General features: G+C 48.2%; 1 protein-coding gene across 1 annotated transcript; it reads left to right on the top strand.

The window, feature by feature from the left end:
- Positions 1-13,253: 13,253 nt before the first annotated feature.
- Positions 13,254-19,881, top strand: PtA15_12A221 (uncharacterized protein; the record flags this gene model as incomplete). The annotated part of the gene is made up of 6 exons (XM_053161809.1): positions 13,254-13,427; positions 15,836-15,950; positions 18,298-18,443; positions 18,945-18,980; positions 19,035-19,436; positions 19,501-19,881. The coding sequence occupies 6 exons, from the start codon at positions 13,254-13,256 to the stop codon at positions 19,879-19,881; spliced, it is 1,254 nt and encodes a 417-aa protein (XP_053025789.1).
- Positions 19,882-24,695: the final 4,814 nt, after the last annotated feature.

Genomic DNA, 24,695 nt, shown 5'->3' with positions numbered 1-24,695 from the left:
CTTCTGCGTGGTTGGCGCTGGCTGGGGGCTGGGCTGGGCTGGGCGGGGGTTTTTTTGAAGGGCTGCTGGCGGGGAAAGGTCGAGAACATTCCCCAGCCAGCCAGCAAGTACTCCAACACTTCCCATCGAAACATTCACATGAGACACCGCACGGCCGAGGCCACGCCCACCAGCATCATCGGATGACTTCCCCTCAGCCTCCAAAACAACAAAATGAACCCCAGTCTTACTATAGGAACGCACTCAAAAATCAACAGCTAGGTGTGTAGATCGAGATCGGGGGGGGCTCCCCGAGCTTAACCAAGTCCCGCTGCTGCGGGCGAAGCAAGCCTCCGACAGCCCTCGGCAGGAGGCACTGGCGCCTTGTCGCCCCTTTTTGCGCGGGCAAGATTCTAAATTTAGGTGGCAGCAGTTTTCAAACTCCTATAATTCCTTGCTTCCATGTCTTTCTTTGGAATCAAGTTGCTTACAAGGTGAAAGATTAGCTTGTGCCTGTGCAACCTACAGAATTTGGGTAACTTCACAACAGTCCTTCTGGTCCAAAAAAAATCTTGAAATATACACAAAATGAGCATTTTGCACGGAAAGGGTCTGTGCTCACCAACACACTTTCCCCAGTTTGCTCTCCACAAGAATGGAGAGGGGATCATGGCAGATGTACACATCTGTACTCTTTTCTCCAGCATGTGTTGAGGGTAACATAGGTGACAAGAGATCTAAGAGAGATGACAAGATGTCATGGACATGGTCCAGCACATTGAGTCAAGGTGCAATTATCATTCAGTGAGGAAGGATAACAGTAAGAAGAACAACTAGACTATATACATGTATAATATAGGCTAAGTTGTGGGTGCATAGGTTAGAAGCATACTACATAGGGAAATGCTAATACACTATCTCAACAGCATGTTCCAATAACATTGAGCTAATAAACAAGGAGTGGATGTGGTGGGTGAGCTGTAGAAAAAAATAAACAAAATACCTTGAAAATCCATTCTTGGTGCACAATTTTGGGGAGCTAAGGGGTATAAGTCCCCCCTGACAGAGGCTTGCTTCGCAAGTTCACCCCCAAAGTCTTGAGGGACTTTGTTAAGTTCGGGGGCTCCCAGACTCGACGGGAAGTCGTCCAGGTGACTTCCTGTTGGGGTCTGAGGGCCTCCCAGAAGTAATCTGGAGCCCAAAAAGCTAGATTTCCCTGCGAGAATCTGGACTTTTTGAACCCAAATATGTAAAATTAAACATTTTGGAACAAGTAATTAATTAAGGTGTTCAAAGTTGAAATCATAAAATTTTCATGGGTCAGCCTAAATGCACTCCAAAAAAATCCCAAAAGCACTCCAAAAGTGAGTGTATGGAGTGTGCACTCCAATGATTGTTGGAGTACAGACTAGAGTACTCCAAGTCAATTGGAGTGCAGAACCGGGGACTCAAGACTCTTTGGAGTGCACCAAAAAGAACTCCAGTAGCCAGGAAATGTAATGAGTGCCCATGAGTCTCACTCCATCAGATTGGAGTGCATTCCCCCAGCACTCCATTCCTGATATTTCTCCTCCTCAAAAGGGGAGTGCAGTACTGTGCACTCCAGCCAGAGCTGGAGTGCCTACAACTTCAACTGGGCTATGTACAAACACACCCCACTCGATCCCCCTGATATCCATGACCAGTACAGACCGGCATTGAGCGGATTAACATCTCCTCTCAATGACCAGTCTGTACCGGACCTCCGGTCATTGAGGGAAATCACACCTCTTGATGACCGGTCTGTGCCGTTCATTGAGGGGAGTAACATCTCTCAATGACCGGTGTGTACCAGTCACCGAGGGGACTCACACCCCTCGATGACCGGCGCAGACCGGTCACACCTCCCGATGACCGGCACAGACCGGTCATTGAGGGGACTCACACCTCGATGATTGGTCATCACCGGTCATCGAGGCTAATAACACCTCCTCTCGATGACCGGTCATCACCAGTCATCAAGAGGGCTCACACCTCTTGATGATCGGTCAGACCGGTCATTGAGGGGACTCACACCTCTCAATGACCGGCCTGTGCCGGTCATTGAGGAGGACTCACACCTCCCGATGACCGGCACAGGCCGGCATACACAGTCATTTGGCACCTGCTGGGAGGTACCTGCCACACTTCAGAACAAGCCCTGCACAATTTTAGCCACCAGCCATGCAGGTGAAGGTTCCAGGACTTAATCTTGATCAGGATTAATGCATCTGCTGCCTGCATTGCTGGTGCCTGTTAGTTTGGATAGTATGGTTTGAAGTGTGGCAGGTACCCCCCAACAGGTGCCAAATGACTATCTCTACAGGCCGGTCATCGAGAGGACTCACACCAGCTCACACCTCTCGATGACCGGTCAGACCGGTCATTGAGGGTAATAACACTCGATGAACGGTGATGACCGGTCATGACCGGTCATCGAGGTGAGTCACATCTCTCAATGACCGGTCTGTGCTGGTCATCGAGGGGAGTAACATCTCCTCTTGATGACCGGTCAGACCGACCGGTCATCGAGAGTAGTACCTCCCCTCAATGACTGGTACACACCGGTCATTGAGAGATGTGACTCACCTCAATGACCGGTCATCACCGGTCATTGAGAGGTGTGAGTCCCCTCGATGACCGGTCTGACCAATCATCGAGAGGTGTGAGTCCTCTTGATGAACGGTCTGTGCCGGTCATCGGGAGGTGTGAGTCCTCTCAATGACCGGTCTGTGCCGGTCATCGGGAGGTGTGAGTCCTCTCAATGACCGGTCTGTGCCGGTCATTGGGAGGTGTGAGTCCTCTCAATGACCGGTCTGTGCCGGTCATTGGGAGGTGCGAGTTCTCTCGATGACCGGTCTGTGCCGGTCATCAGGAGGTGTGGCTGATGACCGGTCCGCGCCGGTCATTGAAAGGTGGGAGTCCCCGCGATGACCGGTACACACCGGTCATCAGGAGGTGTGACTGATGACCGGTCCGAGCCGGTCATCAAGAGGTATGAGTCCTCTGGATGACCAGTTGTGTGCCCCTTGATGACCGGTCCAGACCGGTCATCGAGAGGTGTGATTGCTGTGGGCACTCCAAAAAAAGGAGACTTGGAGTGCACCCCAATGCACTCCATTTGGTATTTGCCAGCTGGAGTGCAAAGCCAAAATCCTTCACTGAAAAGGTGGAGTGCTTGGGCTTGCACTCCATTTTTATTGGAGTGCATCTAGCTGCACTCCCCTATTTTGGTCAATTTTGGAGTACCCAGTTGTGTACTCCAATAAACATGGAGTGCTCATCTGGGGACTCCATGTTTTGGGAGTACAAAATCAAGGCACTCCAACTTTTTTGGAGTGCTGGCCCCCCAAAGCCAAAAATGTGGAGTGCACAAAGTAAAAGTTTGGAGTGCATTTAGACTGACCCAATTTTCATTGCTTAAAATCATAAAATCATAAAACTTTCAAATGATGATTTTATATGTACCATTTTAGAAATGTTGCTCTAATTTGAGTTTTTGGGTGTACATATTGTGTTTTTACAAATTCTTGGACAAATTGGGTTTTTTTCCTTCTTTGTGCACTGATTATCCACTTACCAAGCAAAGGAGACGCCGGTATTATTCCAGTTTCTGACAGCTTTTTTTTTGATGGCATTGCATTACGTTCTCACCTTGGGATAAACCTAGTGTTGACCTCTGAAAATAGCTGAAAATCCCACATGCTGGATGTACACAGCTTTTCCTTGCAATAGCAGAGAAATCAGGACTGTCAGCCCACCATGTTCTGTCACATCCGTCCATTGCATCCCCCCCCCACTCAACCACACACCTAATCCAAACCTCCCATCCGTATCCCAGGGATTCAACCCTTCCTCAATTCCTGACCTTTCCCTAACACAGGTACTGTACCGTCTATCCCTCTCACCGCGTCTCCCTTATTTCTTACAGCTCATGTGGTTTGATTTTCAGTTCCAGGTTGCTTATTTGTTACGCCCCAGCAGCCAACCCAGACTGGGATTTGAAATGACAAATCCAAACAGCCGCTTGACTGATCACGAATGCAAGAGCGTGAATGAAGGGTCATGGATGGGAGAAACAGGAAGCAGATGTCACAAGGGTGGCCGATTGGATGTACAAATTTCTTAGTTTGTGGTGTGTCCCTCTGAGGCTCTGTCTGTGTCACTTTCAACGGTCAGGGACAGAGATATGCTCCAAATGCTCCTATTTGTTCTTGGATGTGATTTTTTCTCTTCCTCAAATTCTCCTTTACTTCTTGTATGAACACTGGAAATTTGTTGAATCAGAAATAAAAAGAATCACAATCCAAGCGTCTACAGCCTGCAACTTCAAGGCCCAAGCCAAAAGCAAAGAGCCTGTCTAGACTCTACCTACCCCCAAGGGATGACCATAGCACGCCCAAATCCTTCAAGCACCCCGATTTAAGGCCAGCCATCAATTGCATTTTTATTGTATTAGTGAGTAAACAATGCAAGGCAATGTGAAAGCCGGTGGGAAATTGATCTGCCTGCTGGACCTCCATTTAGGAGTGGCCGTCACATTGGATCGGAAGACAGCTCTGGATCAATTCCACTCAAAAGCTGCATAAGCCGATGTAATTGATTTCTCAGCTGAACTCAAAGCCAATGACACACCAAAAGATATGGAACTTGAAGGCAATTAATTTCAACTTCGACTCTGTGTTTTTGAGTGAAAAATCCATCAGAGGAGAGAGAGCTCATCTCATTTGAATGAGCAGGATTTATCAAGACTCCTGGGTTTCATTTCAAATTATTCAGTGGTGGTTCAATTTCTAGCAGTGCTGAGCGTTGAGTGATGGCCAACATGCTTGACTATTCTAATGAAGAGAGCTGTGCAGATTTACAGGCACAACATACACAAAAAACACAGATCATAATGTAAGATATCGCGCTCAGAAAGGTTCAAGCAAGAAGGAAAAGAGGAGGAAATTTTCATCAAGAAGGAAACTTGGAGCCAAGAAGGCAGAGAAAAAGGTAGATATCTGAGAGAAACCAAATTGTGATCACAATCATTGACATGAAGCTTAGTAACAACCCCTAGAGTCAAGCCAAGACTTTGGAGAGCCATTTGATTGAGATCGGTCGACCAAAATTTCTTGATTGACTTCTTTCTGACTGAGGCAACTTTCTTGACGGGCTTTTTATTCTCCTGAGGCAAGACATGGTCAGTGATGACTTGTTGGATGGGTGGAGCGGAATCAATCATATCATTGCCTACCTAGGAGGGGATCAGTTGAATCAAGCGGAGCAGGATAGATTGCTGCCATGATGGCTTGAGGGAAGCAGGCAGAGCGTCAAGGTAAAAATTCTTTTTGCGTATTGATGGAGAACTGGGGAGGAATCAGTGGATGGATGGGGCAACGCTGAAACAAATACAATACATGGAGGGTATCTGGTAAACGTTTTTCATTGAAGTTACAGACCTACAAGTCCTATTTTTTGTTTTTAGCCCTGGTTATGTATAGGATGGCTGAAAACAACAAATAGGACATGTAGGTCTCCATCTTCAATGAAAAACGTTTACCAGATACGCTCCATGTATTGTACTTGTTTCAGCGTTGGATGGGGAAGCGGGGATAGATGGCAAACCGGTGGGTGGATTGGTGTCAATTTGGAAACATCCAGCAGCACCGCTTCAGGACTTGAATATCCGCAGGAAGTCACATCTTGCATCATGGAAAATCCCATGTGGGTGAATTCTTTTTGGGTCAGCCTAAATGCACTCCAAACTTTTACTTTGTGCACTCCACATTTTTGGCTTTGGGGGGCCAGCACTCCAAAAAAGTTGGAGTGCCTTGATTTTGTACTCCCAAAACATGGAATCCCCAGATGAGCACTCCATGTTTATTGGAGTACACAACTGGGTACTCCAAAATTGACCAAAATAGGGGAGTGCAGCTAGATGCACTCCAAAAACAATGGAGTGCAAGCCCAAGCACTCCACCTTTTCAGTGAAGGATTTTGGCTTTGCACTCCAGCTGCCCAATACCAAATGGAGTGCACTGGGGTGCACTCCATTCCAACTCTCCTTTTTTTTGGAGTGCCCACAACAATCACACCTCTCAATGATCAGTTGGACCGGTCATCGAGGGGACTCACACCTCTCAATGACCGGCACGGACTGGTCATCAGTCACACCCCCCAATGACCGGTACAGACCGGTCATCGAGGGTAATAACACCTCTCAATGACCGGCCATCACCGGTCATTGAGGGGAGTAACATCTCCTCTTGATGACCGGTCTGTGCTGGTCGCCAAGGGGAGTAGCACCTCCTCCCAATGACTGGTCAGACTGGTCATCAAGGGGAATAACAACTTCTCTGGATGACCAATGTGTACCGGTCAAGAGGGGAGGTGCTACTCCTCCCGATGACCAACACAGACCGGTCATTGAGGGTAATAACACCTCCTCTCAATGACCGGCCATCACCAGTCATCAAGGGGAGTAACATCTCCTCTCAATGACTGGTCAGATCGGTCATCGAGGGGAATAACAACTTCTCTGGATGACCGGTGTGTACCGGTCACGGAGGGGAGGTGCTACTCCTCTCGATGACCGGTCTTTACCGGTCATTGAGGGGACTCACACCTCCTCTTGCTGACCGGTATACACCAGTCATCCAGAGGAGGTGTTATTCCCCTCCATAACCAGTGTGTACCGGTCATCAAGGGGAGGTGCTACTCCTCCCAATGACCGGCACAGACCGGTCATCGAGGGGAGGTGCTACTCCTCCTCCCCTTGATGACCGGCACAGACCGGTCATCGAGGGGAGGTGCTACTCCTCCTCCCCTTGATGACCGGCACAGACCGGTCATTGATAGATGTTACTCCCCTTGATGACTGGTGATGGCCGGTCATTGAGAGGAGGTGTTATTACCCTTGATGACCGGTCTGTGTCGGTCATTGGGAGGAGTAGCACCTCCCCTTGATGACCGGTACACACTAGTCATCAAGGGGAATAACACATCCTCTGGATGACCGGTGTATACTGGTCAACAAGAGGAGGTGTGAGTCCCCTTGATGGCCGGTAGAGACCGGTCATCAAGAGGGGTAGCACCTCCCCTCAATGACTGGTACACACCGGTCATCCAGAGAATTTGTTATTCCCCTTGATGACCGGTCAGACCGGTCATCAAGAGGAGATGTTACCCTCCTTGATGACCGGTATACACCGGCCATTGAGAGGAGGTGTTATGACCCTCGATGACCGGTTCTGATTTGCTTCAAAGCAGAACAGCTTGATTTGGTCCTCGGCAACCGGAAGGCTGAAGCTGCCTTGGCAAGATTTCTTCAAGACTCAAGACGATTCTCGGATCATTTTCCCAAATAACTACTCCCCCCCTCCAATTCCCTTTTCCCTTTTCTTTCCTGATTTTGTTTTCCTCAAATCTTTAAATGGATGTACTTTGCGCACTGCAAAAAACTTGTTGCGCACTGCATGGGGCGTCCACTCGACGTCCCGGCCACAGTGTGCGGTAGCTCAAAACGCTTCGCGCACTGCAAACGCAAAACTATGAAATTCTCACTTTTTTTTCTGCCAGCCGGCAGAGGGGATTTTTCCTGCTCCTCCATCAAATTCTTGGAGGATTTGGAGCCCCCAGCTGGACACAAAAAAAGGATGAATAATAAACACAAAAAATAACCTGAGCGCAGGCTCCCGCTCCCCCGGGAGCGCTCCTGCAGGGCTTTCAACCTGCCAAATACTCACGGATTGGGTACACAGCCCCTCAAAAACAAAGTTCGAGGGGCAGAAGCTCCGGAGGCCGTACCGATGGCCGGCACAGCCCGGTCATTGAGCGGCGTCTACACACTGGATCCCCAGATGACCGGCCAGGTGCAGTGCAGATTACCGGTCATCAAGGGGAATATGTACTCCTCTCGATGACAGGGTTGCTCCGGTCATTGGAAGGAGCACATACTTTACTCAATGACCGAGTCCACCCCAGTCATGGAGAGGAGTAAACACTTGCCTCAATGACCGGGTCCGTTCTGGTCATTGAGAGGAGAGAAACACTCCTCTCGATGACCGGGTCCGTTCTGGTCATTGAGAGGAGAGAAACACTCCTCTCAATGAACGGGTCCGTTCTGGTCATTGAGAGGAGAGAAACACTCCTCTCGATTACCAGAACAAACTGGTCATTAAGGGGAGGATGCACTCCCTCTTGATGATGTCCAGAATAGCCCCTCAATGAACGGGTCCTCTCTGGTCAACGAGAGGAGCCGGACCCGGTCATTGAGGGCAGTGTTTACTCCTTGATGACCGGCGAGGGGAGTATGTTATACTCTCAATGACCGGAGCAGACCCAGTCATCAAGGAGCGTTTGCACTCCTCTCAAAGACCGGGTCCGTTCCGGTCAAAACACTACTCTCAATGACCGGAACGGACCCGGTCATCGAGGCAAGTGTTTACTCCTCTCCATGACTGGGGTGGACTCAGTCATTGAGTAAAGTATGTGCTCCTTCCAATGACCGGAGCAACCCTGTCATCGAGAGGAGTACATATTCCCCTTGATGACCGGTAATCTGCACTGCACCTGGCCGGTCATCTGGGGATCCAGTGTGTAGACGCCGCTCAATGACCGGGCTGTGCCGGCCATCAGTACGGCCTCCGGAGCTTCTGCCCCTCGAACTTTGTTTTTGAGGGGCTGTGTACCCAATCCGTGAGTATTTGGCAGGTTGAAAGCCCTGCAGGAGCGCTCCCGGGGGAGCGGGAGCCTGCGCTCAGGTTATTTTTTGTGTTTATTATTCATCCTTTTTTTGTGTCCAGCTGGGGGCTCCAAATCCTCCAAGAATTTGATGGAGGAGCAGGAAAAATCCCCTCTGCCGGCTGGCAGAAAAAAAAGTGAGAATTTCATAGTTTTGCGTTTGCAGTGCGCGAAGCGTTTTGAGCTACCGCACACTGTGGCCGGGACGTCGAGTGGACGCCCCATGCAGTGCGCAACGAGTTTTTTGCAGTGCGCAAAGTACATCCATTTAAAGATTTGAGGAAAACAAAATCAGGAAAGAAAAGGGAAAAGGGAATTGGAGGGGGGGAGTAGTTATTTGGGAAAATGATCCGAGAATCGTCTTGAGTCTTGAAGAAATCTTGCCAAGGCAGCTTCAGCCTTCCGGTTGCCGAGGACCAAATCAAGCTGTTCTGCTTTGAAGCGAATCCGAAGAGATTGTAAGTTCCTCCTAAGAGACACCCTGGGGCACCTGGCCTGTGGGCAAAAGTTCATGAAATGAACTACTGTTTCCCTAGCCCCGCAATTGGGGCAGAGGGGGTCAAAAGTGTCAGCCTTAGAGATCCATCAAGTATCCAAAAGACTGCAATAACTTAGTAAATAATAATAATTATTAAATTATTATTGCAGAATCAGATTCCTCATCATAAATTAAGAAGGGTCACCCACTCAAAGTAACCCCTTATTCCTATTCCTTCATGTACTAATTGTATAAATAAGAATTGGCCCCAGAAAGCGCCCAAAAATAGTATTACATACAAAAAATTAGTAAAATAAAAAAAGTACATAAAAATAAACTGTTGTACATTAAAGAGTAATATTACTTGTGTAAAAATACCCTGTGAAAGTATTATGTAGACTTCTACTGAAGCTCTTTCACATGACAATTGGTTATAAACATGTCCACCAGGAAAAAAAAATAGTCACTTGATGACAAGTGACATCATGCCAGTTCCAGCGGGCTACCCATCATCTACCCACCATCTACCCATCATCTACCCACCATCTAACCACTTTCAGAATTTCCACAGGAGATCCTCAGTTTTCAATGGGCACCACTGATCCCCATTTCTGGTCAGCTGATACTCAGCTTTAGCTCCAAGCTTATGCTCAGCTTTGTTGCCCAGCTCATGCTCAGCTTTGTTGCCCAGATCAGAACCAGTCCTGGCCCAGCTGTGTTTCAGCTTTTTTCCACTCATGGCTCATCTTAGACTCATACTAGGACTATCATTGGCCCAGCCAATGCTCAGCTTTGGACCAGTATTGGCTCAGCTGATTTTCAGCTTTGGATAAATCTCGGCCCAGCCAATGCTCAGATTCTGAGTCTGACCACTCCTGTAACAGCTTATGCTCATCTGTGGACCAGCCTTGGCTCAGCTGATGCTCAGCTGTGGACCAACCTTGGCTAAGACAATGCTCAGCTGTGGACCAGCCTTGTCTCAGCTGATGCTCAGCTGTGGACCAGCCTTGGCTCAGCTGATGCTCAGCTGTGGACCAGCCTTGGCTCAGCTGATGCTCAGCTGTGGAACAGCCTTGGCTCAGGTGATATTAATCTTTTGAATAGTCTTAAAACATCTGATACTCAGCTTTAGAACAGCCTTGGCTCAGCCAATGCTCAGCTTTATACCAGCATTGGCTCAGCTGATGCTCAGCTTTTGAAAAGTTTTGGCCCAGCTGGTGTTAATCTTTGGAACAGTATTGTCCCAGCTGATCCTAAGCTCTGCACAAGCCTTTTCCAAGATGATGCTCAGCTTTGGACCATTGTTGGCTAAGCTGATGCTCAGATTTGGAATATTCTTGGTCCAGCTGACACTTGAGTTTGTATCAGGCTTGGAATATCCAATGCTCAGCTGTGGCCCAGGCTCAGCCAATGCTCAGCTTTGGCCCAGGCTCAGTCAATGCCTACTGCTCAGCTTATGATGAGCATCAGCTGTTCCTGGGAAAAAAATTAGGATCAGCTGACTGTGCCACATTGAGTGCTCTGTTGCAGTCCTGCAAGCTCTACAAGTGCTGGTGGAGCAGACTTGGAGCAGCGCTGGAGTAGCTCTGGAGCGTAAACCAAAGCTGCATCATGTCACTTGCCATCAAGTGACTATTTTTTTTTCCTGGTGGTCATGTGACAGAGTCAGGGAAATTAGTCTATTATAATACAAATAAAATACCCACAGCCAAGTCTGGTTCACGTGTACACCTCAGGATACTCCCATTGGGAGCAAAGGACTTAGTGGTTCCGCCCACTGAAGTCCCCTCTATAAATAGAGGCCTATTTGGCCCTCAGGAAAAGATCCCCCAGACCATTCACCGCCCATAAACTGTAAGTTTGCCGTGAATATTCTCCTCTGCTACTCCTGTAGCCCCTTTTCCCTTTAAACCATCCCCAGCGTGCAAAATCCACTGGATTAAACCTTTTAAATATCCAAAATCCCTTATTGGCATATTTAGAGCTTGATCCTTATAAGTAGTTGCCGTAAGACCTCCACCTCTGACAAGCAGCCAATCAGCTTAAGCGCTTACCACCTACTTTTTACGCCAAATTTATTCCCTGTAATTAATAATTATATATTATTAATTACATGATAAATCCTCCTCTTTTTAAGAGTGTTTAAAAACCCTTGTAGTGGCCATATTTACCACGTAACAAGTTTAGTAATTTGCATTACTAGTGTTTACATCAGCACAGTTATAGTGCTAGGGCCCAAGACCCTTATTTTTGACGGGTTTTTGCCCTAAGCTTCATAAACAGAGCTGTCAGAAAGTCCTGTGGATGCGAAAAAAATGGTAATTCAGTGCGCAATGACCTGAAGCAAGCTGGTTTATAAGGGAGCTAAAGGCAATGTGGAGACCCAAGGATTGCAATTTCTTGGAGGGAGGGCCCATCAGAGCGGCTTGTTGGACCTTCTTGTAGTTGCTCTTGACCGTCAAGAGTTGCGCTGACGGGGACTCAAGCGCTTCTCTAGCCAGTTCATCCGCCAGTTCATTTCCCATGATATCTTTATGACCTGGGTACCAGACAAATGCTACCTTCAATATATCCGGGAGCATTGATAAGGCTTTGTCAATTTCAAGAAATAGTCGCTGTCCAGGTTTGGGGGCCAAGGGGTCGATAGTCCTTCTGATAACCCCTTGATTGTCCACAAATATCATGATGTGTTGAGTGGCTTCCGCACATAGTTCTCGGTCCAATCTGACTGCAGCAAGGACTCCCGCTGCCTTGCTCTCATGGTTAGATACAAGGGTGTTACCCCCAAGCAAAAAGGAGCTGAACACATTCAAACTTGGACAGACCGCTGCTCCAGCGCCCCCCTTCTCCGGGTGAAAAGACCCGTCACTGAAGATGATCAGGGTCCTTGGGTCGTCACTGAAAGATTAAAGGATGGACTTAACAGAAATAATTGCATCTTCCTTGGAGGAATCTAAGTTTATGAACTCCAGGACTCTTGAAGGGCCCATCCTGAAGTTGAAAGGCAGCCTGACAGCCTCCGGATCCATCGCCAGCGCTTGATCCACAACATGTGAGGCAAGTCCATTCCTTGCCGAATCCGCAAAACGGGCAGCTGTATCTGCTCTGCTGCACAAGATGAAGGATTGTATAGTATTATTAGCCTTTGTTACCACGATCTTCCTATAGAAGAAAGAGAAACTAGTTGTGGTGATTTCAAACATAAAATCCGGTGCTGCTGATCTATCCTGGATGAATTTGCTTGACGTCGATCTGAAAGCTCCGAGTGAGAAGATTCCTGCGAGTCGGTTGACCTTCAAGGCCAAGGCTGCAACCTTAGCTCTGTTAGGCTGCGTGGCCCACAAGGCAGCCCCATAAAGAATCCTAGGAAAGAAGACGCTTTGGATCAGTTTTACTCTATCCGCCTCCTTTGCACACCAGCGGGAATTTCCAAATATCCTTAGCTGATTGAAAGTTTTGTGAGATTTTTCTTCCAGAGCTCTGAAGTTCCTGTTGTTGAGTTGTCTGTTAGTCTGCTACCATGATGTATCACCACAGTATGGAGGGCTGTTGGATCGACCCATGAGCACTACCAACCAACCACCCAGCTGGCAGCCACAAGTGTCTGTAGTTTAGTTGGTAAAGGCAGCACTCTAGTATGTGTCTCAGCATAGCTGAGGTCGTGAGTTCAACTCTCACCAGACACATCTTCATTTTACAGTCTCTACACCTGTTGAACAAAAGTTTGCTATCAAGCCAAACTCCCAACCATTTCACCTCGGTCACCGGTTTCAGGCGCTGATTGCCAAAGGGGAAGTCGCTTGCGGCCAGGGCTGGACCCCGGGTGATACCCGAGTGCCTCCAGCCCGGCCGTGGTAATACCCGTCGGGAATACCCAAGCGGAACATCAGTGGATGATGCTCCCATGGAAATACCCGCGGTTACCGGGTCGGGTACATGGTCATGCGCGGGTATTTTACCCGGAGGGTACCGGCGGATACAGGGTATATCCGCGGGTACCCGGTCTCCCCAGCCCATTTCATGTGCAATGATACTTGATCCTTGTATCAAGATGGGCTACATAGAAAACAACCTCTCATTCTTGTCTGACGAACTTGGAATCAGACTTGATCAAGCCACTATTCTGGCTAATTTCAAATACGAGGCTTGTTGCTTATTCACAGTCCTTCTAAGTGTGGTACCAGCAAACCACAACCATCACCAGTTCAATTACCCTTTGGTCCCCGTGAGATTGTTGTTGGAATCCTAGTCCCTCTCTTAAGAGGAGTACCATCGGTGAGTAGTACTTGAGTACACTCACTAGAAAGCGCACATTGAATATTCATATTCCTTGTGTTGAAACTGTGACAGGTAAACTGCACGAGCCAGATCACAAGAAGCCTTGCGCTGTTGTGCAACGCAATGACGTAGACCACGTCATCAACTCAAACCATAGTGATTCGCGATCACTAAGCTCAAAGTCAGTCGCAAACTCAGATCAAACACTTCAGACTGATTGAAAAAGGCTAACGCTTTTTTTTATCCAAGTTTATTAAAATCACAGAAACCTGGAAGGCAAGATCTAAGTTTCTGCCTATGACTCTTTGCAAAATCAATCCACAAATTTGAATATAATCCCCAAACACCCTGGAGGGCACCTCTGATTGACCCTCCAGCCTGTGCCGCAGCAACAGGCAAAAGAAGGCCGGTCAATTATTAAATCAAGGAGGCCCCAATCAAGCAATTGGCGGGCTCCAGGGAGGGGGTAGGACGAAACCGGATCCCCCACCGTTCAACAACATCCAACGTCCGCTACTTAAATTGACCGCCAACTGGTGGGTGCTGTACCCTTCACTACTAACTACAGCACGAAGCATCACCACATCCGCGCAGTTTTTCATACAGCCCAACCTCTCCCAGCCTCACCCCCGTTTTATGAAAGTTTACAGGAGCAAGCGGATGTGGGCAACGTCCATGAGGCAGCGCCCAATGAACCCACTCTACGCGCGCTACAGGCGCAGAGCGCCAGGAGGCGCGGAGACCTCAGCACGGGGGAGAAGATGCGGCTGCGGTTCCCCGCCCACAGACCAGTGTCGCCGGCGGGAACCGGAGAAACTAGATTCAGGATTGCCGACCAGAACCTTAACGTCCTCTCCGGCCGACTCCCTTCCGTCAAAACCCAAAGGAAATTTTGCGCAGGTGATGTCAGATCGTTTCAAGGAGTTATCAGAGACAATAAGAAGAATGGCACAAACAGGCACAGAAGGTACCCCCAAAGTCAAAGAACAGGTCGCCCAGCAGATCGTCACCGACAATCTCACCTCCAAAAACGCCAAAAAGAAGACAAAGACGACAGCACCAACGGATCGAGAAACAAGGTCCTCCTCGAAGGCCCCAGGCGAAACGGCGAACCCAACCGAACAAGTGGCCCCAAAGGGGAGCCAACCAGCCCAAAGGGAAGACAACCAAACCGGTGGGAGTAACGCAGTGGTGAGCTCCTACCGAGGACTCTTAGGCGACAAGCAACCCGGTGACACAGGTAATTAGAAGAACAGAGTCGACATACCCCTGGATATCCAAAGGAATGCAAGACTGAGTCGTACTGCTTGCGTTTACCCAACCTAGCGTCGACACCAGTTAACGCCGACGATGCTGAGCCCCTCACGACCCATGAGAGCTCGAGCAACGAAGAGGCGATCAGGCTAAAGATCAACAAGCTCACCGACCGCGCGCTTGCTGCAGAAGAAGCCGGAAACGCGGCACTTGCCGAACGGTTCTTCAAGATCTGTGAAGGCCTCTCAACGAGGAAGCCGATTCAGGCGACGGCACCAGCAACACTAATTCCACCCAGACCGGCGCCCACCCAACCCTGGGCTCCAAGCCCCATCGCAACCAAGGATGCTCCACCGACAGGAGAGTCGAACGCAACCCCAGACGGAGTCATGTTCAACAATGACGCACGACCGACGAGCCACAACGTTGGCTTCACCCCATTCTTCAAGAAGAACCTCATGGAACTTCGCAGCCCCCTCCCGCTCACCATCTTCAACGAGGTGTGGCAAGACAAGGCCATAATACATTATGCGCAGAAAAGGTCAAAGGCTGACGAAACAAACGTCGATAAGGACCGCTACACCGGGTACCCTTATCCCTGTGAATATACACAGACCTATGCCAAGTGGTCCATCTACCACCAAGGCTTCCACGCGGCACTGATTCAGGTTGCAAATTACCCAAAATTCTCCAGATGGCTTCTGATCCACAAGCGGCACTGCGACAACCTAGTCACTCAACACGGCTTCATGACCGGGCTTTGCTACGACATCAACGTGAGAACAAATGCCTTCGCCCACCAAATCCCCATGCCAAACGGGGCTCTTTTGATAAACAACATATCGGTCCTGAACAACGTGATTTCTCAGAAGATCATTGCTCGTTGCCAAAAGTTTGATGAGACAGACTACACAGAGAACCCGTATATCAAAGGAGGTAGCAGGGCTAAATGGGACCCGGTCACTGGCACGGACCCGGCGAAATCAGATGCGCAAGCTAACGCAACTGGACCGACCAGCAAGGCAAGCAGCAGCGGCGGCAACCAACCTAACGGGAAGGGAGCCGCAAACCAACGTGCTCAATTGCCACATGACCAGCAAGGCTCAGGCTCGGGACGCTACCCAAGATCCCAAGGCTAAAAGGGAAACCGCTACAATGCGGCGTACAACGAGAGAGGCGATCAAGGCGGACGGAAGGACCAGAGAGGACGGAACTAGTAGGCTACCCACTTACTTTTCCCAACCTATAACCCCCCCCCCCCAACCCCCCCATGTGCTGTAGTCTACAACCCTACCAGCGGGTGAATCCTGTGACCATGTGGCTACAGAAGTCTGATTGTGTATCATGATAAATGCAGCCCCGTCTCCAGCGCTCCAAGCCGCTTCCGCGCATCCCCTGAGCCCCGTGAGAAATTGAGTGAAAAGAGGCCCCGCCTTGACACCGCAGACCCGAGCCCAGCATGGCCGACAGGGGTGACTTGCGAGATGAATGTAGAGGAGTGGGCCAAATCTCTGAGTAAGTGGGACTTACTACCGGAGTTCGACGATGTCCTACACGGCTTTGTGCACGGCTTCAACCAGGGCATACCGCAACATACAGTGGGTGATGACTGGAGTTTTTACACGCCACCCAACCATGAATCTGCCCTCCAAGCAAGGAAGAAAATCGAAGATTCAATAGGCAAAGAACTGTTGGCCAAGCAAATGTTCGGACCGTTCACCCATGAAGAAGTAAACCAACATTTCAGCTTCTTCCGTACTAGCCCGCTAGGCGCCGTTATCAACCAGGACGGGTCGCTGAGACCAATCAACGACCTATCCTTCCCGCATGGCAACCAACAAATCCGTTCTGTAAACTCATTCGTGGACGCAGCTGAATTCACTACAACCTGGGACGATTTCAATACGGTGGCAAAATTCATCAGAGAGCTGAAGCACCCAGTCTTGCTAGCAATATTCGACTGGGAAAAAGCATACCGGCAAATTCCGACTGCACCAGATCAATGGCCTTATTTAATGGTAAAAACCCTAGACGACAAGATACTACTTGATACCCGCATCACCTTTGGCGGAGTTGCTGGATGCGGCTCCTTTGGGCGACCAGCAGACGCATGGAAACAGATAATGCTGAACAAATTCGAGGTCATGACGATATTCCGCTGGGTTGACGACAACCTGTTTGTCAAAGATGCACGATCAAACGTGGAAATGAAAGACGTAGTCATCCGGTCAAACCAACTGGGGGTCAAGACAAACAAGGAAAAGTTTGCCCCTTTCTTAGAAGAACAAAAGTATGTAGGTTTTGTTTGGAACGGCTTCTACAAGACGGTGCGGCTCCCTGAAGAGAAGCTTCAGAAGAGAATCTCGCAGATCAAGGTGTACCTAGAACTAGGCGCCCGTTTCAAGTACGCAGAGGTGGAGATACTAGTGGGCAGACTCAACCATGTATCTTACATCCTACCTCAGCTCCGATGTCATCTCTGTAGCCTTTACTGTTGGATGATGGAGTGGATCGACCGCCGGACATGCCGACCAGTCCCTGACAACGTAAACAAAGACCTACACGAATGGCTTTCAACACTTTTGAACTTCAAAGCCACTAGACTAATCTCAAACCCCGACCCGACAGAAATTGGGTGGGTGGGCAACGCGTCCACTAGTTTCGGCATTGGCGTACTAATAGGCCGCAAGTGGGCCCAATTTCGCCTACTGTCAACCAAGAAACTCAGCAGAGGCCTGATAGAAAACCTGGAAGAAGAAAGGATAGCTCGTCTGGAAACGATAGCGGTACGACTAGGGTTGATGATGCTCATCAAGATTGGAGCGAAAGGAAGCAAAACATTCATAGTATGGACCAATAATTCCACAACCAAATCGGTCATCCTCAAAAGGAAATCAGGCGACCAATTTGTGAACTCGGAATGGAAGCTAATCCAGAAGGTACTGGTTGAGCATCAGATCAACCTCGTCGCAAAAAGGGTGCAATCAGCGGACAACCGAGCAGACGGGCTGTCAAGAGGATTGCGCGACGGCCACAGGATGAGAGACCAGATCCTCATAAAGATCCCTCAAGACCTAGAGGAACTGATCACCCAGGTGGATCTCTAAATACTTGTTGATAGATTACGAGACCATGCGCGCAATGGATACACCACGAACGGCTAAGGGATGGTCACCAGGCTCAAAGCCAGGCTCAGGTACCACCTGAGTTATGGGAGCGGGCTCCGACCTTAGAGTGTTAATCACCTAAGATACCTGGAACCATTAAGAGTTTAGCGGCAGAAAGGAGGGTTAACTCAACCCCCCTAGAGCCAGACTCACTCTCCTTCCCAGAAGGAGGCGCCCAGAAACCTTGAGCTTCCTGAGCAGAGGTAGCGGCGACCAAGTGAGGAGGTAGCTAACTCCCCTTAGCCCACACGGAGCCGGCTTGGGGATCTACTAGGCAGTAGCTCCCGGGCCCGCTCACATGATTGAGAGGCTCAAGTTTTGAGCATGCCACATAGGCGACACTCTGCCTCAATCAATCATACCCTAACCCTAAGCCAGTGAATGCCCAGCTGACAGAATGGACGCCCCAATCGGTGGACCCGTGGCGCCTCATACCCCAGCCATTCTACCATACTCACCTCGTCGCCGTTCGTCTCGTGCGCACCACGACTGCTCGTTACAACCAACCCGGTCGCCCCTATGCTAAACAAAACAACGGGAGCGTCAATTTCCGCCCAACGCAGTCTCACCTACTGTCCACATCAGCCCCTCCTGTAACGTTTTCTACATGTTACTTATATTATAAGAGATTTATTATTAATTATGTAAGATTTCTTATGAACTACTAGTAGATTTTACGATTTCTACTCTGGCTTTTAATTATAGAGTTTAGTTTTGTTATCCGAGCTTTCATCGTTGTATTTAGCCTTGTCGGGGATGTTGTTTTTTTCCTTTCCTCTTCCTCATCGCGATATCTTTGTTCTTAGTCTTCATCACTCTTGAGTTCCGAAATAAAATCAACAAAGTCTAAATTACCCTTCAAGAGTTTAATCTTCACTCGAAGATAAACTACCCTCTATTACATCCAAAAACAAGCGACACTCTCTCTTGAGTTTGTTCATAGCTACTAAAGAAGTAGGAGTAATAGGGCGGCCCTCACACCTCCCAGCATCACTACCGCCCTGACGCCCCAATCCGTGGACCCGTGGCGCCTCAAACCCCAGTCGCATCACCAGACCCATCACGTTGCCGTTCGTCTCGTGCGCGCCCCGACTGCTCGTTTCAACCAATCTGGTCGCCCCTAGCCTAAACAGAACGCTGGGAGCGTCAAATTCCACCAACCCGGTCACGCCTACCGTCCACATCAACCCCGCTCAGTATCACCACCGTCGTTAATGCCCAACCCGTCGACCCGTCGCACCTCAAACCTCACTCGCAGCACCAGACCCGTCCCGTTGTTGTTTGTCTCGTGTGCGCCACACCTGCTCGTTACACCTCAAAATTCCACCCAACTCGTCCCGCCTACCGTCCACATAACGACAAGTCGTCGTGAACCTCCATTTCCCAACCCTGTTTGCCACCTATGCCAACCTGCGTCAGCCAAAGACTGCCGCCTGTCGCTGGACGGTCTCCAAAAAGAAGATAGCTGTCTTAGTATCTGTTTTGTCTCCGGAGAGAGACTGGCAGTCACTGCTGGTCTGAATCGAGAGAAGACGGTGCGTGTGAGCGAAACGTGTCCGGCCGGCCGGCGCGGGCGACCCGGATGGGGGGCTCTTGGAGCCGCCAGACATCGGCTTGCTCCCTCCGCTCTCTTTCCCAGCCATTGACGGCTTCGACTTCTCGCTCGACCTGCCCTACCGCGCAGGACCCGCTTGCCCTGCTGCTAACAACCTTCCGGCGCTCCCCTCGTCGCCTCCCTTGCCGTCGTCGCTCTCCAACATCATCCATCCCCTGCTGGCCTTGCTTGCGCCCTTGACCTCGACGCCGGCGCCCTGGCCGCGCTCATCTCTTCTCCCTCCCTCCCTCCGACCTGTCCCTCCTCCCCGCGCCATCCAGCCGACGCCCGCCCTTCTCCCGCGTGTCTCCCTCTCTCCCACCCTCCTCAACGCCGTCTCCGTCGCCCTCTCTGCCGCCGTCCATGCTGCCCCCCCTCACCCGTGATCCCGCACCCACCGGTCCCCCGGCCTCTGATCAGCAGCCCGAAGCCCCGCCCGACAAGCTCTCTAACGCTCTGCTTACACTCATGTATCCTAGCCTCCTATAACATCCTCCTCTTTCTTTTCTTTGTTTGCCGTTTGATTGATTCACTTTACATAAACAATATCTTTTGATTCAACAATTATTTCAATTGAACAATTCCAGCAGTTTTTTCTTGTTTTACATGCACATAATTTTAACAAATTGATTCTTTGTTTCAAACTTGAGGGGTGAAAACTTTTGTGGTGAAATAACCTTTGGTTATATGCTGTACTCTTAAGAGCAGCAAACAATAAAGTGTCCAGATTATTGTTGGTGCAAAGCCCATCAAATGGTGACACCCCTATGAGTTTGATGATGAAAATGAACAAAAATCTTGCAAATGGGACTCAGTCTGGAACTTTTCTTGAATTGGATATAATCATTGTATATTTTAGCTAATACCACAAAATTTATGAAAGGAAGTTATCAGATGAGTTGAGGCAAAGTATGTATTGCAAACTAAATCATTCTTTCTTGTGTCAAAGGTTTAGCAATACTACTATGCAAGTAGTTGTTATTTGTTCTAATTCAAGTTAGAGAGTTTCATAAACATTGAGAATGAATATATGTGCTTGGTAAATTGATAAACTTACTGCTTTTGGAAAGGTAGGGTGGACATACAAACCTGCAGCGGCACAACTGCATTGGCCTCTATTGAATTCTTTAAACTGCATGTTAAACCACAGGTAATTTTGGATAAGGCTTACAGCTGGATTAAGTAAGGTGTGAGTGGATGGTTGAGCCATTTCTGTCAGAAACTGTGAAAATTCTGTGGCTTCAAACTCAAAGTGGAGGGGAGGAGAGGGGTTCCTGCTTGATGGGGAAAAACTTCCGGGCTGCATGGGGGCTCACTGTTTTGACACATTGTGGTGTTTGAGTTGGGTGTTTTAATTAAATTTGGGAGAAAATTATTGTTGCAGATCCAGTTTGATCAGGGTATCTGAGGGTGGGGGGTGAGGTAATGCTAGATTTGTGGGGATTGTATTAGTGCCCTGCAGCGGCGAAGCCGCCTTGGCCTCTAGTCTTTCTTAAAAAACAGATCTTACAACTTCAATCAAGAACCGAGCAATCAAAAAGAAAACAAAGACTTATCGATCTCATCGTAAGTACTTGCTATTTGATTGTTCTTAAGATAAGCAAGAAACTAAATCATTTCTTGACTTAGCAGTTTGACTCTTATCAATCAAATAAGCTTACCAAATTCTGGTATTGTTTCATCAAACAAAAGATAAAAAACCTTTTCTGATTATAGCACGTTAAGCTATCTATCGTAAAGTAAAGTTCTTTCTTTATATATACAAGATCGATCTAAAAAAGAAAAAGACCGTTGACTATCAATGCTGATACTCATAACTGTTTGTACTACAGATTATTAATCTAGTTCTCATACTAGACACTACAAACATTTATTATTTTGCCCAAAGAAGAAATAAAAGTCAACATGAAAAAAATGAAACCAGAATTTCACTCAGGGGAACAAACTGAGCATGCTGAGCCAAAAAAATAAAATGTCCCAAACTGAGCAAAAATCATTGGACAATGTTTTGGGATGGTTTTTTTTCACGGGCCTGGCGGGCCTGGAGCGGGCTTGAGCAGGCCTTGAGCGGGCCTTGAGCGGGCCTGAGACGGGCCTACCCCAAAAGCACATTGGGTCAGTATTAAAGCAGTTTTGCCTTGCCCTGGGAGCTTCATGGGGCTTTTGATGGGCCCAAAATCTCAACATGGGCTTTTGGTGGTCTAGAAGTATCAACTCGGGCCACTGAATAGCCCATGGGCCTTTGAATTCCCAGAAAGCCCACCATGAGCCCCCACATAGCTAATGGGCTCTTGGTAGCCCATGAAGATCTCCATGGGCCAACAGATACCCTCATGGGCTTTTGGTGGCCCATGAAGATCTCCATGGGCCAACAGATATCCTCATGGGCTTTTGGTGGTCCAAAACGCGCCCCATGGGCTTTTTGTGGCCCAGAAAGGAGGCAAAAAGCCCATGGGATCCCATGATGGAAGTATCTGTTGGCCCATAGGGATCTTCATGGGCAACCAAGAGCCCAATGGCTATGTGGGGGATCATGGTGGGCTTTTTGGGAATTCAGAGGCCCATGGGCTATTCAGTGGCCCGGGTTGATACTTCTAGACCACCAAAAGCCCATGTTGAGATTTTGGGCCCATCAAAAGACCCAGCAGCTCCCAGGGCAAGGCAAAACACCTTTAATACTGACCCAATGTGCTTCTGGGGCAGGCCCGTCTCAGGCCCACTCAAGGCCCACTCAAGCCCGCTCCAGGCCCGCCAGGCCCGTGAAAAAAAACCATCCCAAAACATTATCCAATGATTTTTGCTCAGTTTGGGACATTTTATTTTTTTGGCTCAGCATGCTCAGTTTGTTCCCCTGAGTGAAATTCTGGTTTCATTTTTTTCATGTTGACTTTTTTTTTTTTTTTTGGGCAAAATAATAAATGTTTGTAGTGAGATATTATTGTCTTAGTCACTACTCATTCAGGTCTTAGAAAGATCATCGACAAGCAGATTTTGTCTGCCTTCAGGTATAAATTATTTTCATCATAATTTATACATTGTATTTTATTATTGTTACAATTTACTTATGAAAATAAATACTTCAGTTTTCATAATTCTCTCAATTGTCAGAGTGCCCCAACTTTTATACCCAAGAATGCCCGGCAGGTATTTTTAGAAAAAAACCCTGCCAGCCCCCGACCCGTTGGGTCGGATAGCCGGGTATACCCGTCAACCCCGTCCCCGGGGTCCAGCCCTACCCACGGGTGTCTTTCTCTTGGTCAGCCACAAGAATTGGGCCTTGGCTTGGTCAAAGATTGCCCCGTGGGTATCACCCCACTGCAGGGACCAATGACCCCTCTCCACCAGGACATCCTTAGCCTTCTCCGTCGATTCCGCCGCCACCAGATGGACAACATCGTCAACGTATCCTATAGAAACCATATCTTGCAAAGTGTTAAATTTTTCAGTCAGCAGTGAGTTGTTGTACAGTATATAAAGAATGACAGATAAAGGGGATCACTGTGGGAGGCCAATCTGGATGGGAAAGGCTTCCAAAACATAATTGTCCAACCTAATAGTTGTTGACCTGTCCTTAAGGAAAGGGGGTTGAGAAATTGACTCCCAAAAATTAAAAAATTGACTCCCAAATTGAGTTTACGTCGCGCGGACCGCCGCGCGACGTCTTTTCCGGGTCCCCATGACCCAATTTTGACCCGGGGGCATTTTGGGAGTCGATTTTGTAATTCTGCAATCCCAAATGGGAGTCGGAATTTTGATTTTGCAAAAAATGCTGGAAAATAAAGAAAAATCTATACCTCCGCACTGGGGCACCCAAACACCAGGGGAGATATATTCCCACTCCCCAGGGAGTGCCTTACCGTAACTTTTTTCCATAACTGTGCTGGAGGCCTTTGGTAAAGCAATATTGAATAGGTATGAACAAGACTGGAAGTCGGCGTGGAAATCAGTTGGAAATAATCCTGAAATAAACCATAGCTTGCCAAAAAATCATCCAGAACTCATCTATAATTCATCCAGAACTCATCCAGAATATAGTCCTTTCTTGGCTCCATGACCAGTGTGTCCTTTCCATGGAGATGTGAAAGGCCCAGCCTGTGATTTTTTCCCCCTCATGTACTCGCGTACATCAGGGGGACAATTGGTGTCTCAAAACAAATTTTTTACTTTTCATGTGGCTGTGAAAGGCCCATCCTGTGATATTTCCACCTCAATGTACGCGCGTACATCAGGGTGACTATTAGCAAAGTGCAAAAAGGTTAACTTGCATGTGCACATGTGAATTTTGAAAAGCAAAAAAATACAAAATTCACTAGATCATTTTCGTGAGGAGGACAGGATATATGGCCAAAGTGAATTGGCACCGCAATCCAACCTTGACTTAACTCAGACTTTCACCCTATTGAAACAGTTTTTTGTCATTTTTATCAGCCAAATTCAAATTAATTCCCGCATTTCCCAGAAAATGGGTTTCAATTTCAATGACTGCAACATCACCACATTCCAAAAATCTAAACCCAATAATACCAAGTCAACTTTTAGTTTAATTTTGTACATCAGGGCATATAATGTGAATTACAAGAAACCCATTTTTTTGGAGGAATTACTTTTGAGAATGGGAATTTTGCTTTGCTATCCTTAATAATCAGTAAACAGGAGCAATTGATGAGTTGGACTTTGGTGAAATATCATTTCATCATATTTCTTCCTACAGTTGTACATAGAAAACAAAAAAAATCTACACAACATTGTGTTGACTTCCAAATCAATTGTGACTGACTTTTCACTAACTTCTCCATCCAATTTACTTTCTTGGGGATGAGTTACTAATCCACATCAGGCTCACATCCGACCAAAACTCACATAAAATTCAGCTCTGGCACTCCCTGGGGAGTGGGAACATATCTCCCCTGGTGAAAGCCCCCCAAAATGTTATAGCACTCTAAATACACTCTTTAGAGAATATTGTGAGCTTCATAGCATTAATACTCCTCAGGGAAACCCTGTGTAGTTGGGGGGCGGATTTGGCGGATTTCCTACTAAGGCAAACCCCCAAAACCTTATCTATGGTGCTCCAAACAGCCCCAAATTTTTTATGCTATAATTATAAAGTCTTTAAAAGATATTTTAAGCTTCGCGGCATTAGCACACCTCAGGGAGACCCTGTGTAGCCGGGGGCGGATTTGGCGGATTTCCTACTACC

This window comes from Puccinia triticina, chromosome 12A (genome assembly GCF_026914185.1).
Source record: "Puccinia triticina chromosome 12A, complete sequence".
In the NCBI taxonomy this organism is placed as follows: Eukaryota; Fungi; Basidiomycota; class Pucciniomycetes; order Pucciniales; family Pucciniaceae; genus Puccinia; species Puccinia triticina.
The sequence above is the reverse complement of the archived record's forward strand: the minus strand, read 5'-3'. Positions and strand labels throughout refer to the sequence as shown.